At 38.8% G+C, this 15415-nt stretch overlaps 3 protein-coding genes across 4 annotated transcripts in view; 1 reads left to right on the forward strand and 2 right to left on the reverse strand.

The window, feature by feature from the left end:
• Positions 1 to 1744: 1744 nt before the first annotated feature.
• Positions 1745 to 6490, reverse strand: cntd1 (cyclin N-terminal domain containing 1). The gene is made up of 7 exons (XM_075458224.1): positions 6316 to 6490; positions 4867 to 4942; positions 4609 to 4780; positions 4362 to 4524; positions 4086 to 4230; positions 2004 to 2100; positions 1745 to 1885 (listed from the first exon to the last, which is right to left on the reverse strand). Exons 1-7 carry the CDS (start codon positions 6488 to 6490, stop codon positions 1745 to 1747), a joined length of 969 nt encoding a protein of 322 aa, XP_075314339.1.
• Positions 6491 to 6802: 312 nt separating this feature from the next.
• On the forward strand, positions 6803 to 9532 carry coa3a (cytochrome C oxidase assembly factor 3a). Its single transcript, XM_075457985.1, has 2 exons — positions 6803 to 7097; positions 8815 to 9532. Exons 1-2 carry the CDS (start codon positions 6902 to 6904, stop codon positions 8916 to 8918), a joined length of 300 nt encoding a protein of 99 aa, XP_075314100.1. The 5' UTR covers positions 6803 to 6901; the 3' UTR covers positions 8919 to 9532.
• Positions 9533 to 9536: 4 nt separating this feature from the next.
• wnk4a (WNK lysine deficient protein kinase 4a) overlaps positions 9537 to 15415 on the reverse strand; it is a 43958-nt gene continuing 38079 nt past the window's right edge. For both annotated transcript variants that reach the window (XM_075457983.1, XM_075457984.1), the window contains 4 exons: positions 12236 to 12812; positions 11492 to 11697; positions 11288 to 11385; positions 9537 to 11193 (listed from right to left, as the gene is read on the reverse strand). In XM_075457983.1, coding sequence (XP_075314098.1) covers positions 11191 to 11193; positions 11288 to 11385; positions 11492 to 11697; positions 12236 to 12812 — 884 coding nt within the window. In that variant the 3' untranslated portion in view covers positions 9537 to 11190. The remainder of the gene's footprint in view (positions 11194 to 11287; positions 11386 to 11491; positions 11698 to 12235; positions 12813 to 15415) is intronic.

Consider the following 15415-nt stretch of genomic DNA (forward strand, 5'->3'; position numbering starts at 1 on the left):
ATTATTCTACGGAAGCGGAGATGGGCCATGATTGAAATTATTCTTTTGTAATTACCTCAACGCAAAGTGGGATCTTAATATCTTGAAATAACAAGGCGTGTTTTGTAGATAGAAGTTAATTATACCTTTATCAGAGGAAAAATCACGGGGCTTTTCTTTAATAGTTATCAGATATCAACAGTGCACAGTTGTGCCTTATTTGAGTTGTTGTTGAAGCTGAGAGGTGGTCAGCCTCTCATTTTTGACTACTATTAGACAATATTGTCTCCTTTTATGTCTAGATCACAAATTAACCAGCTGGTGAGCTAAAGATGATGGTATTAAAATGAATTATTGCAGGCACAGTTGTTCTAAACTCCCCATTCAAATGATTCATCATTTATAAGTTGAACTACAGACATTATTCTGATTCAAATATACAAAATGTAACAATTAGAACTCGATTGTCTCCCGTTATGTGAAGGTTATCAGGCGATTTGTCACATGAGGAGGGCGGCCAGTGTCGGATCTGCCACTGCGGCGACACTTCACCAGCCAACCCGCTGCTGTCACCCTGCCTTTGTTCGGGAAGTCTGAAATTCATTCACTTTGACTGTCTGAAAAAGTGGATCCAGACCAGAACTGAGTCAGGTCAGGAGAAGAAGTTATATATATACTCGATTACAAAAGAGTAATCGAGTAGGAAAAGTCAGTGAGCATGTTTTTAAGGCATATACTGTATCCACTTTCCCAGGATCCCTTCACAGTGTCGTCGAAAGATGTGAAATTTGCAGAGGAACGCTAAAACTGGACCCAAAAACATTTGACTTGGACGACTTCTACCAAAGACATTACCGTCAACCGGTATGAAAAAGCATCACAAAAAGTGTAAAAACATATCAACTAAAGAGTCACGTTTATGTTCCTTAACTTTGCATGGTCTCACTGTTTTTAGGTGGATCCCGTTGTTGAGTTGAATCGTTTGCAGGAAAGAATTCAAATGTTGAGCCTCAGTTTAATGCTTCTGGATCCTTTATCACCTTTACCACCTTTATCACCTTTACCACCTTTACCACCCTATCGAGTCTCCGGGGTAACACTTTGCTCTTGAAGCTTTTTATTCTTTCACTTAGTCATTCAACATATTGTTTCAGAAAATGCATATTGGAGGCTGGCCCAACCCATAGTATTTAAAAACCTTTAAAATCCTCTCAGTACCCATTTATCAGAGAGAAATTTGGAGATGAGATACCTGGACAACAATGTCTCAGTTACATAATGTAGCCACAAGAACAACTCCAGTTGCTTATTGATTATTCTGATGGGTTATTAATTTCTGTCTTCAGGTTTGGACATCGGTTCTCCCCCGAATGAGATACAGACAAGCAAGACTACTCCAAGGGACACTGGACACTTGATCCTCTGCTCGCCTCCCTGCGTCTACATGTTGATTCTGTACAGAACTCAAGAGTGTTACAATAAATTTCAATGCATTTAATTCAATGAAGTGGATAAATATAGCACATAGAAATATTAAGTTACTCTTGGTGCAAAGCTTTAATTACTAAACTAAAACTGTGATAAATCTAGAAAATACATCAACATTTTAACCATATTTGAACATCTGAAATGTCATTATGAATTTGTTTGACAGAATTCACAGTTTTATTATCTCAAACATGTTAAAATAATGTAACGAAACGTCCTTCTTCTGAACTGCACGGTGCGTGTTCTGCACCAACATCTACAAACTTAACCTTAAAACTTAAAGAAGTGGCTGACTTCTCAAAACTCCAGTTTGTGCTTCAGGAGAAGTGCTGCTTACAATGTGCACTAATGTCACATGAGCGAAATCACTGATGCTCTTCCTTGTGATTCCTGTGATGTTGCTCAGTTCACCGACTACCTGCAACATTAGCAAAGAAAGAGCGATCAAAAGCAGTTTGTGTAGCATGAGAGCATTTATGGGAGATTAATGAAACACTTTAGCTTGGATCAATTTGGTGATTGTGAAGTGTTTTTACCTGTTCCCATTTTCTGACATAGTGAATGAATGTAGCCACAGCGATGACACCAACACCAAGAAGCATGTAGTCTTCAGTCACTGACACAAACATCTCCCTGGTTTTTAGAGATGATAAATGCTGTATTTAAGCAGATCAATGTAACACTTTTATATCAAGAACTGATTAAATGATTGTGTTTTAATGAAAAAGAGCATCTCGGTGTACACTTGGAAAGAGATACAGTAAACTACACATATCATTTGAATTTTACAAAAGAAAAAATGGCGTATGAGCAAGTGAAAGTAGTTTTAGGAGAGTAGCAGGAAAGCTAATGGGCTTTAGCTGACATGTGATAGGTGTTCTGTTGCACTGAGTTGTTGGGTTGATGACAATCCATGTGTAACTTCATACATTTCCATTTACAGCAAGATGATTTGTGCATAATTAAAGATAGAGAGAAAAAGTTGTCTCCCTGACCTCCACAGAGATCGAGCCACTGTTCACCACAATGTTTAATTGTACGATCAAAATAACTTCAAGGGAGTAACTGCTAGGCATTCACTGGGATGTTCTCCCATCTTTCCAACTGCATTTTATGCCTGTGGAATCACAAGTTTAAATTACCCAGATTTAAAAGTAACTATAATGTGAGACAAAGAAATCTACCCAAACAAATTGAGGTCAAACTGTTCATTTTATGACTTAGATTCTGCAGGTTTGTTTTTTATGGTGGGGATTTACAACATGTTACGCCTAACTTTTTCTGTTTTATGACCTGCAAAGTTTTCTGAGTTTTATTTGTTTATCTATCTTTTTCTCCACCCTCTCTGCTCTCACAGCAGCTGCTCTCAGCTGAAAACAGCTGCTGACTTGCTGAGCAGAACTTCAATGTCACAATGCGCAGACAAAATCAGCAAGTAGCTGATGCACATGGTGGAGCGTAAAGCTACTAAAGCACTATAGGTGTCCTTCAGAAGTTGGAGAAAAACTAAGCTCTGAACACAGGGAAGACACACACACAAAACTAGAGGTTTAACAATGTACCTCAACAAAATTCTCTGCCATAATTTAACCTCATGGGCAAACATGTTGTAGAAACAACAAGATGGTTGTAGTCTTCTTCTTTGCCAGTCAAGCAGCCTGTCCACTCTACCCTTACAATTAAATTAAATTCAGTTTATTTATATAGCGCCAAATTACAACAAATGTCATCTCAAGGCACCTAAATAATATAGTCAAATTAAAGCCAATTGGAGTTCAATTCATTGAAATCATAATTAATTTCTAAATAATCCAATTCATTCATATAGAGATAACTGAAGGCTCTGCCTCCCATTCTGCTTTTAGAAACTCTGGGAACCTCAAGTAGACCTGCAGTTTGGGAGCGGAGTGCTCTGTTAGGAAAACATCTTATAAAGAGATCTTTAAGATATGATGAGCTCGGTCATTAAGAGCTTTATAGGTAAGGAGAAGAATCTTAAATTCTATTCTCTCCTGTTAGTTCTCATCAGAAATCTGGCTGCAGCATTTTGGATCAGCTGAAGGCTTTTCAGAGAATATGTGGGACAGCCCAATATAAAGAATTACAGTCGTCCAATCTTGAAGTAACAAATGCATGAAGCATTTTTTCTGCATCACTCTGAGACAAGATGTTCCTGATTTTAACAATAATACGAAGGTGAAAGAAGGCAGTCCTCGAAACCTGTTTTATATGCGAGTCCAATGATCAATTCTGGTCAAAAATAACTCCAAGGTTCCTCACTGTTGTACGAGAAACCAAGGAAATACCATCGAGTAACTATATAGCAAGACAATTTCTCCCTGAAGCGCTCAGGTCCAAAGATAACGACTTCAGTTTTGTCTGAATTTAGAAGCAGGCAGTTGTGAGTCATCCAGTTCTTTATGTCTTTAAGACATGCTTGTAGTCTGACCAACCTATTGGTTTCATCTGGTTTCATAGATAAGTACAGCTGAGCATCATCTGCATAGCAATGGAAATTTATGCCATGCTGTCTAATAATGTCACCTCATGGAAGCATGTATAAAGTAACCACCTGTTCCAAAACATCCCTGACTGTGCCTCAAAGTGAAATGTAATACCTCTGTTCCCTTGATGGGCAGACGCACTGAGCGGTAATCCTTAACAAGGCGTCATAGATAGCAGTCCTCTGCAGGCTGATGAACTGGAGGACTGGGTGGCACAGATTATAAATACGCTCTACAGGGATGGACGGCTCATTGTGTCCTGCAAAAGTTTAATTAACAAACTAAAAATCAGTCATTTTACTAAATAAATACAATCATTACATAAAGAAAGCAGATTAATCTATATAAATAATGTGGAATAAGTTGCTCTGTGTTTACAAGGCATCTTACCGAGCACCTCTAGAAGTATTTCCACATATGTCATTGGATTCAGGACATTTAGATTGAATTCAAGTGTTTTAAAGACCATCAGTTCTGATTCCAGGAGAGTCTGTTTGGAAACACTGAGGCCGACTGAATGTAGGAAGCGCACAGCAGTACTGCTGTCGATCATCTGGAGAAAAAAAGAAAATTATAGGAGATTAATTCAAATTGCAGGGTACTGACGGTTATTGATGGCTGGCATGGCAGAACTTACATGACAATGCAAAGACAGTTTGTTTGCAAGCTGCACACAGGAGAAGAGGATGAGAGGGAACTTCTCCTTGAGTTTGTCGAAAATAACGTCCTCATAACTTCTGGGCTCAGCAGCAGCTGCACCTTGAGGTGTTGGTGTGGTGAGCAAGTCCCAAAGGTGCTTGACCATGAACCTGGGAGAGATGGATAAGGCTTGGCTCGCACAACATACATATATACCAGCATGGCAGGAAGAGCAGAAGGAGATGCTGATTTTTACCTTTGCAGCAACTCAATGGCATGGTATCCAACCAGAGGGTCAAGTCTAAGCTCTCGAGTGATCAGGAAGATGTATTCTAAAAAACACAAGAAGAATGTAAGATGACAGTCAAACCTAAGATAATCAACTAAATTTAAACAAAGGCTGCACATATGTTTAGGGAATCCTATGCTACAGTGGGTGACACTGTAGAGGAGGCATGTAGGTCTGTTATATTCAAGACTTCCTGGTTACTCTCTGCTATTTATAAGCTCTTCAAATAGATATTATAATAGATATTTTGGAGATAAACCACCAATAAGTTGCATATCAAGGAGCATCATCCTGTAGATGATGAAGCAAATGATACAGAGGCACACAGATCGTCAATTAAAAAGAAGAGAAGAAAATAATGGCATCATTCTTTAGGAATGATGTATAATACTGATGCTCCTCTCTTTTTTTAAAAGACTTATTTTTGCACAGAGTAACAGCTAAGAGGTGTGCAAGTAACCACTGTCTCACTGACCAATCACAACTTCACCATCAAAACTTGGCACCACCAAATGTGGCGTGGTCTGCTTTAAAGTAATTTAAGTGTTCATGTGAAAGCCCACTCGGTTCTGTCAGAGGAACAGGTCGAGCTACTAGTGATTGTGGAGCGCTAACTTCTGCACAGCAAAGAAACATGCAGATGCCCACTGAAATACATTAACACTGTATTGTCTTTCAGGCTCCGCTGTGTTGAGAGAAATAGACTCTGCTCCCTTGAGGAGTTTATACTGAAAGCTGACCTTTTTATAATGACAGGGCTCCAAATTAAAGGCGCCTTAAGGAGACTTTGGAGTGATGACAGGGTACAATGACACAAGGAACCTCATAGGGACATTCAGAGGAAGCCCTGCGTATATTAGTCACAGCACTGCAAGACGGATTTAGCTTTATTTACTTAAATACAGGCTTAACAAATGAGCATGACTACACTTTATTTATCACCAAAAAAAAAAAACTGGTGTTTTACTTCCTCACGCATTAAAGATGAGTCACCAAGTAAAATCTTCAACTCTCAAGTTAACCCTAAAACTGTCACGCTTTTGCTTCTTAAAGGTAGTGGGAGAGGTTTTTTTATAAAGCTTCATGTAATGTAAATAACAGTACTCAAGTAAAGTACAGATACCTCTAAGCTGTATTTAAGTGAGTTATGGTACCTTTAACCACTGCTTAGTCAATGTTTGATGAAAGAGGACAGTTTTATTCAAATTAAGAGAATTACAACATCCAGTATACAGCTGTAAATGTAGCTAACAAAAAAATATGGCCTCGTTTTAAATCAATTCAATCGTTAAAAGTATGCAGCTGTGGGGGAAATGACCATTTTTATCTTATATCTACCGAAATTGGCGCAGCTTTATGTGATACAGTAACAAGCTCATAGGGAATTGAGACATTTTAAAAGGAAAACTTACTCACCAACCAGCCTTTTCTCTTTAAATCTTCCGCTGCATATTGGTAAACTATTGAGGTTATCCTTGTTTCTTTGGTTGGAATTGATAAGAAAATCGTTGAGAAGGTCAAATGGGGCTTGCCGAAACTTTAGGTTTACACCGTTGGCTTGGCGTGGAGAACAGAGTAATCTTTTCGCCATTTCGCAACAGCAACTAACGTTAACGTTAGCCTTCCGTTGACACTGAACTTAATTCAATAAATAACTCAACATAAATTGTGTTTAGTTTTGTCAAAATAAATAAGAAACCCAATAATAAATAGCCCTCTGACAATTATATTACTAATATTATCCGAGAGATGGCGCTATTTCCACGGTTTTAACCCAGGACGTTTATCTGATAGGAACCAAAAGTTCGCCGGGGCACATTTGAATGTTGCACAATTTTATCCCGTTTGTGTAACACGCCCATTGCGCTTACCACAGATCTGACAACACACAGTTGGGCTACCTAAGCCGGGTTTAGACACCGACAGTTTAGTAGATCATTTGAAAGTTAGCGATACTTTTAACAGTTGTGAAACAGCCTCTCTTTCTACACTGACAGCAGACATGGCTGACAAGACGCCTCCGAAGTCTGATGCTCCCTTTGCTTCCAGGATAGATCCGATTAAAGAAAGTCTTTCACGCGAACAGATGCATTTCATCAGACAAGTAGAGCTTGAACAGTGGAAGAAGAAAACATCAAAGCTCCGGACGCGAAACGTTGTGACGGGACTCGCCATCGGAGCGCTCGTGGTGGGAATCTGTATCCTTGCCATGCACACTAATGTATACGCAAGGTGAACTATGTAACGTTAGCTTAGCATGCTAAAGTTACCCTGTAGCTCCAGACGTTAGTTCAAATTAAATAAAAGGGAAACCAACGTTTATTTAGCAGAGACTGCAGCATTTATAACCTTTCGGGCTTAAAGATTATTGTATGGTTGACAGATTTAGCAAACTTTAATTTAAAGTCAATTAGCTAAACTAGCTGCAAGGGTTTACGTTGAAGGTAACCGACAGATTAGCATTGGTGGTTAGTCACTGCTGTTTTGATTCCTGTTAAAGCTGCTCCGATTTCTCTTATTTTATTATCTTATTTCCAAGTAAGTGAGCCGTGACGATGGCTTCCAGTTGTTATGAAATGTGTTTCCTGAACGCATTAGTTAAATTGCATATCAGGAAGCATATCCTTTCTTTTTCCTGTAAAGTTAAGGTGTTGTGTAAAATATCATTTAAAACAGAGTACGATGAGAAAACAGTGCAAAGGCAGCATGTGGAATGTTGAAATGAAGATGTTTTATTTGGAATTTTATGCAAACAGCTTCTTTTAAGAGGAAAAAATGTGGGCAGGGCCACATAAAAACCAAAATATTGTGTAATGTTAAAACAAATCTCTGGTTGAACATCTAAGCTTCTGACTTAACCTGCCATAATCAGAAAAAGATACAAAAAAATATATATAAGCTCATCCCTTTATCCGTCTACATTTAATACTCTTCAATACACTAAAGCCCAATGATATAATATGCCTTTGTGTTCTCCAATAATTTCACTTTTGACTTTTTGACTTATGACATTAGAATTTTGTTTAGTCAGTATTTTGCAAGTAGAAATGATCTATTATTACATATTAATAGGAGTAGACAAAATATTGAGATTCCCAGTGTAATGCAATGCATTTACAGAGTGACAGTGGGGACATTTAAATGATCCAAGAAAAGAAAAAAAGGTGTTAGTCTGATTAAAACAGGAATTTTGAAATGCATATAAACTTGTCAGTCTGATGAAAAATCATACAAAATTGAGCTTTTCAAAACCTTTGACATCCAGATAATGTGGTTTGGGATTAAATCGCTCCTGCAGGTGCACTCTCAACCAGACTCAAATGTGCATGCTCCAGAGCTCCTTCTGAGATAATACAACTGAATTCTGAATAAAGTCGCTTTCATTGAATTTTTCTTTTGTCAGACTAAACGGATCGAATATCAGCCCTTAAGGATGACATGTAAACTTGTGTTTGCCTGAATCATTTCTGCTTCTCTGCTCAAATAGATTGTGAGATGTTATAACCGCAGCATCATCTGAGAAAATTACCATTCAAGTAACTTAAAGATAACATCTGTGCAGTGAATTAGCTGTGCTTAGATGTGCGATGATCACCCACAGAGAAAGTTAAAAGTGTTGGACATAACTCGATTCTTTTCCTGTAAGTGTATACTGAGAGGAGGATGGTGGTCACATTAAACAGCCAGGAAAACTCTAACTATAGATCATCACACTGACTGAAGTTAGGTGTCTTTTTTATATGAGTGTTCTAACCATCATGCAAAAGTCATTTTGTTCTGCCTCTAATTGTACTCTACTTTCTCTGCTGTTTCTTGGTGTAAACACGTCTGACACTCTGCTTGCATCGCTCCTCTGTCGTGTATGTTTTCCTCCCTTTTTCAAATATTCGCCCTAACCGTTTGCTCCCAAATCAGACGGCTACACATTTTATTCGGTCTCCCAGGAACGGATCATGGATGAGATGGATGAGGAGGCCAAGCAAGCAAGACTGCAGGGACCAAAGTCTGGTGCCAACTGAGATGAATGTGCCGCCTGCCTGTTGATGGACTGTGTGTTTGTCCTGCATTTAAACCAGGAGGGACTGATGATGCCACTGACTCCTATTCCATGACTGGCTGCTGTTTTTTTTTGTTTGTTTTTTTTATTTTGAGATAGAACTGGACTTTGTTTCGTCTTGATTGTTGGATTGTGTGGTTCTTCTGTTGACTTTTGTTGACATGTCTTGATCTTTAATAAGCTTCCTCTCAGTGGAATGGACTAACCCACTGACCTCAACATGGCCTTTTTAATGCTACATAAAAGGCCTAAATTGGAGCTCTTTTACCACCCCAAACCTGAAGTTTCCAGCTCTTATCATGTATGGTGCACACAGTACGAGGGGGATACCGTAAAAAACACAGTAGCAGTCAGCTAGTGATATTAAATCTACAGTGGCCTTCAACAAAAGAGAATGCCAGCGACTCTTAACAAAAGACACAGTAATTAATGTGGTGAAATCTTATTTATGCTGATGAAGTGTTGATTTATATAATAAAAATCTCATGTACTGGATTCTAAGTAATGTACAGTCTTTCAAAGTTATTGTTTATGTAAGTAAAACATGCAGAGTGAAGAAGTAAACATGACAAAAGAGCTGTGGTATTTACGTTTGCATTTATTTCTTTCAAAATTTAATATATGGAATCTGATCTAGCCACCAAATCTTGAATAAAAATATAAAGTAAGACATTGTAAGGGAAAGGCACAGATTCAGCTTGGCAGGACAGCAGCTTCAGAAAGCAATACAATTATATATTAAACTTCAAAAATTTTGAACTGGAATTTCCTTGAATACATGATGAATAATCCAGGAGTTTGACCGTCAAAACTCGGTGTGCGTGGTGGATATTTTATAAGGCAACAGCTACAGATTCACAGCTTGGACTTATCTGTCTACGCTCCTAAATGTGGCCAGAACTGTGGGGGGACAGGTGATCATTATAGTGATCCAGTCTGAGATACTGGGATCAGACCAGAACTGAAGAATAAAACACCTCCCTTGTGGAGAGATGACAGAAAAAAAAAAAAATGCTATTCCTTGAACGGACAGTTTTCTCAACAAATCTGTTAAATGATAGAACTAAATTAGATTTCACTGAAGTCCACAAGGTGCTTGATCTATGGAACAAGAGACGAATATTGTTTTTGCTTGAAAAATGAAGGTAACAGAAATATTTAGTTTACATATAACTTGTAAACATTATCTATAAATCCATTCAGTTATATACACATGTACAGTGAACAGGAAAGCCAGTAGTCTAAAATCTAAAGTGGGTCTCACAACTGTTAAATATGAAGATGTGAAGTCCCCCCCCACCCCATTCGAAACCAGCTATACAATGTTAAAAAAAAAATATGCATGTTTTTCACACTTCAGTACCATTTCCACAATTCTTCCCATGTAATAGCATGAAAACCAGATCTTTTTTCTAATAGCTGTGCGGTATTTTTCTCTGAAGCGTCAAATCTTCATAATGCATAGGTGCACTGCTGCACAGTAGGATATAAGAATGTATTTTATTCTGCCAAATAGTTCAATGAACCAAAGTCAGACTACAACGCTTGTTTTGATTAAAGAAATTTAAGTGTAAGAAGCGTCTTAACTGTTCTCATCAGCCCCCCCCCCCCAAATCACAGGCCGACTGAATGAAAATAAATTGACTGCTGAGATATCACTAAACTATAACAACTGTAAATAAAAGCATGAGCGCACCACCGTGGTTCACATTACTGTGCTAAGATTGATTAACAGCATCAGGTCAAACAAGCAGGAAAACATCAACTATTGTCATTCTGGGTCAATTTAATGGTTAAGTGACACAATTCAGCAGCACTTTGTACCATCGCTTGACCGCGTCAATGCATTGCTCAGAGAAAACAATTCATAGAAATTCTGCAGAGTACTGTGGCAAGATTGTTGGGTCTGAACCGTTAGGGCCTGACTTTTTTTATTTATTTACAAGAGAGAATAAAATGTCGCTATTAACATGAACCAGAGCAGTTGGTGCCCTGTGCTTCAGTTGCCACCAGATCTGAGGAAGGGCTGAAAGCTGGACGCTCTGAGTTAATCCAGCTTCACTGATGTCAGTTTCTATAGTTTGAGGTAAGCGACCACTGACAAAGGGAAGCAGTTTGCTGATTGGTGTGCCAGTGAAAGGGTGAAAGCCATCCTCCTACTGGAGAGTTTTGACCACTTGCAGTCACTTCAGATGAGGTAGTCCTGATATACAGCGTGCTTGGCTGAGAGTTTCTTACTATGGAAAAGAAAAACACAGAATGAAGAGCAATGCACTTTTGTTGTGTTCAATACGGAGGCAAATAAAGTTTTTTAATCCACTGTTAACTCACCATTCTACTTATGTCGGTGGCAAAGGTGACACCTTTGCTGTGTTTGTCCTGTGAGCCGCCGCTGCTGCTGCTCCCGATAGAGTTTCTCCTGATGATACCTTGAAAAAAATGTGGCAGAAAATGTCAAATACTTCAACAAAATAAAATAAAAAGCAGTCAGCAGGCATTTGACTGAGTCAAAGGAAACAGGTTTTTCTTTGTCACCTTGCAGTGGCAACAAGTCCAAGCGTTGCAGACTGTTTCTGCGAGATGGCGGGAAACCGGTTCCCTTGGACAGACGGCGCTGCCGGCAGGACAGCATAGCAGCAGGAGAGACGATCCCTGGTGGGGGAACCTTCCCCATCTTCTCATAAAGTTCCTCTATCTCTTTCTTCTGGGCCGCCTGCAGAGCCTGAACCTCCATCAGATGTCTGATAAAAGTAAAGAAAGTGTCAACTTTAGGGGTCCTCTTTAGTGAGTGAATGCCTCAAAAGTGCCCTGAAAATGTGAGGCTTTATACATTTTCTTTACTCAAATTCTAGGTTTATTAGATGAAATAGGATTTTTTTTAAAACTGGTATAAACCTGCACAATGTGTTATATTTAAAAAAAACTGGTTATACTATAAATTGTGTAAAGTATTCACCCTGAAAGTAAAGCTGTCGAATAAATGCAGTGGTGGTAGTAGTGTAGTCTGAAATGTACGGGAGTGGAAGTGTATGGTAGCTTCATACTCCTGTAAAGTTCAAGAACCTGAGAAATGTGTTCATGTACACATGTTCATGTCCACCACGTGTGTAGAGACTGAGAGTTTTTCTCCATGAAACTTTAATGCAGTTTGAAAGCTCGAAGGAAAACCAGTAATCTCATTCAGTTAGCGTGTTCAGTGATTTTCCTCTTTTTATTCAAACTGAACTCTGTATTCTGTTAACATACAGTTTTCGGCACTTGTTCAGTTGTGTCACTTACTTCTCTCGGAGCTCCTGGAGCTCCTCCAGCATCTCCTCATCCTCACTGTCAGAGTCATCACTGCTTAGGTAAGGTGTGTTGCGGTTGTATGTCGTCATCCATAAATGGTGAAGGGCGTTGCTGTTCTGCGGACTGTCTGCCGCTCCGTCCCACAGCCTCCCCTCCATCTCTGCAGCCGTCACAGAGAGCCCGCTGTCTGCCGACGTCCCCAACAGGCTGAGGCTATACGCCCTCCTCCGACTTCTTTTCCTCGACCTCTGCCGCTCCCCTATGACCTCCTCCTCTTCATCTCTGTCCTGCTGGCGTGGCTGCTCCTGGCTCACAGCCCATGCCGCCTTACTGTCGACCTGCTGGAGGTTTGACCCTTTGTGTGCATGTGGGTGAGGAGGGGACATGGTGAGGGAGGTACCCAGGCTCGTCTCGGACTCCCCCTGCTCCTCTGTGCTGCTCTCAGTGCTGTTGCTGTCTGCCGGTTGTGGTGCAGGAGGTGCAGCGCCTACTGGCAAATCGGGCTCAAATATGTCCAGGCTGGGCGTCACCTGGAATCGTCCGACGGTCACTGGTGACGAACGAACTTCTGTGATGTAGAGGAGCAAAGGGTTGAAAGTATGAATGCTGTAAATTAACGTGAATTATAGAAGTTATAGGATCTTTTTACTTTTAATGTCGACAAAGGAGTCAAAACATCCATATAATTATTTATGAGCCATTGAGTGACTGCTGTCTAATCTGATCGTTTCTACACCAAGCCTCGCTTATTCCCAATAATGGGGTTTCATCAAAATCTTGCCTGTTTAATGGTAACGATTTAAAACAGGTTTCACTCTGTTTGTATATCCATAAATAAATATCTGATACTGTACATGCATACTCTCTATAGAACCTTAATTGTTAGCTATAAAGATCAAGACATTATGAGCAGTTACCAAGGAAAACACGTGATGCAGTGATGCAGGTCAAGGATCTGTTTATGTGTAACCAAAATAAAAAGTAAATAAGCTAAAGAGCGAACCAACATGTTCTCAAAAGCTAATAATTAGGCAATTATTACTTACTAAAGACACAAGGGATAAACTAATCAGAAAATCAAATAATGGATTAAACATTAATAAGTACTTCCGTACAGAGTTACTATTGGAGTGCTGTTTCATAAACAATGATGAATTACCAGAGAACAGAACCTTGGCTTCCCGTAATGTGGACACAATCACCCGTCCACTTAGGACCCAGCTTTATACATCTGAATGTTGCCATACTATGAGAAACAATGTTACATCAAGCCCTGTGGTTTTACCTTTTGCTAAAGCAAAGCAACATTCCCACTCTTAGATATAGAGCTCGTAAAATATTCATGTTGGGGGGGTTTAAATTCTCCTTAAAAATAATCTGTTCCAGGCACACACATACACTGGTTCTTCTTCAGTGTTGACTGTCATTTAATTCTGCACCCAATCCAGAGGTTTTTTTGGAGGTGTGTGTCTCTCTTTGCTTTACTCTGCTTGAGTGCTGATTAAATGATGTTTTTCTGTGAAGTGACCAGGCTTTGATCTTAAGTATTACATCAGAACTAACCAATGGGTTAGTAAAGACTCTTCTTTACTTAAACATTTGTTACTGTGTTTACTCACCCCAATGACTATTACACGTAATACTGAGTACTTACAAAGTAGTCCATCATTACTTGATCATTATATTTTGATGAATTACCCTTCAAAGCAAAGTTTTCCATCATACTGGGTGCTAATTGTCTGGTGTAAGACCTTGAATTCAGTCCACTCTTTGGGAGGTAACTGAGTACTGACTCATTACTTTATGAGCACCTATTCATTAGTCTTTCTCAGGGGTGGAAGTAACAAATTACAAATACTCACATTACTGTAATTAATTTTTTTCAAGTGTGTCATTTTACTCATGCTTGAGTACAATTTATACCATGTAATCTACTTTGCTACTTTTAAAACCAAAAGTCGCTGCTGAGTACGCCCACAATTTGAATTAATATTCAAACCGTCAGATTTTTTTTTCTTCCCAATGCAAATTCTTATTGGCTGTCAGATCGCGCCCGGGCCAATCAGGGGCGCAACTACCTCCTTTCTGAAGGGTATGCAGACGCATGACCGGCGCCCCTCCATGAATCTTATTTATCAAGTATGGCCTATAAAGACTTAATAGTTTATTGTTAACATTACACTTTCCATGTTTTTGGGAATAATTCTTGTTTTTAATTTTGAAGCAAGTCATTAAATGCAAAATATACAACATCTGAACAACAGTTAGTACTTAATGTATCAATGTTACCACTAAATGCAAATAAACACAGAGAGACGGCTGTTAGAAGACTTTCTTCTGCAGGTTTCCTTCGGATTTATTTTTCTTTGAACACATATTCAGCGGCAGGATGTTTATTCATCAATCAGCTTACTAATAATGAATTATGAGAGGCATTTTGCATATTAAGAGCGACTCATCATTTATATCTATAATTTAATATCTATATGTATGTGTTTATATGTAAATAAAATATATAATACTCACAAGAGTTCCTGACTATTTATTTATAGACAAAATCCATCCTCCTCTCTTTATGCAGGAAGACTTCAATGACTCTGTCATACAGCTTGAAAAAGGAAATTTGATTTGGATTTTGAATTAAACCCCCACAGGGGTCTCAAAATTAAACAAATTAACCCGATACCTGCACTACCCAAAATTTAACTCATTAGCGGAACTATCGGAAATGTAATTTTTTCCGTTTTGCCACTAATTCGACTGCGACTGAAATTGAGACTCGTCAACGTTTTTCCAATCTTCTATTGTCCAGTTCTGGTGAGCCTGTGTGAATTATTGTCTAGTACTAGAGTACTTTTACTTAAGTATTTTTTTAACACTAGTACTTTTACTTGTAATTGAGTACAATTTAAGCAATGTAACAGTACTTGTACTTGAGTACAAATTTTCAGTACTCTTTCCCCCTCTGGTCTTTCTTTCATCATGCAAACTGATGCATCACCAATACTGAGAAGTAACTGTTTCATTATTACAGTAACAATTAATTAGTACTTAAAAACTGCCCATTTTATCTTCATTGACAAAGCTTTTACCAGTAACGCATCATTGTTACATGATGAAAACAATGTAAAGTCTACTTTTCATTTGTGATAACCCACAACTATTGGAATT

This window comes from Odontesthes bonariensis, chromosome 23 (assembly GCF_027942865.1).
Source record: "Odontesthes bonariensis isolate fOdoBon6 chromosome 23, fOdoBon6.hap1, whole genome shotgun sequence".
NCBI lineage: Eukaryota > Metazoa > Chordata > Actinopteri > Atheriniformes > Atherinopsidae > Odontesthes > Odontesthes bonariensis.

Coding starts and splice junctions, on each gene's coding strand:
- cntd1 (XM_075458224.1), bottom strand. CDS start 6,490: ATGGCGAAAAGATTACTCTGTTCTCCACGCCAAGCCAACGGTGTAAAC. Junction 4,231..4,361: donor AATACTTCTAGAGGTGCTCG/GTAAGATGCCTT, acceptor AAACTTTTGCAG/GACACAATGAGCCGTCCATC. Junction 2,101..4,085: donor TGCCCATCAAGGGAACAGAG/GTATTACATTTC, acceptor TCTAAAAACCAG/GGAGATGTTTGTGTCAGTGA.
- coa3a (XM_075457985.1), top strand. CDS start 6,902: ATGGCTGACAAGACGCCTCCGAAGTCTGATGCTCCCTTTGCTTCCAGG. Junction 7,098..8,814: donor AGCGCTCGTGGTGGGAATCT/GTATCCTTGCCA, acceptor CTCCCAAATCAG/ACGGCTACACATTTTATTCG.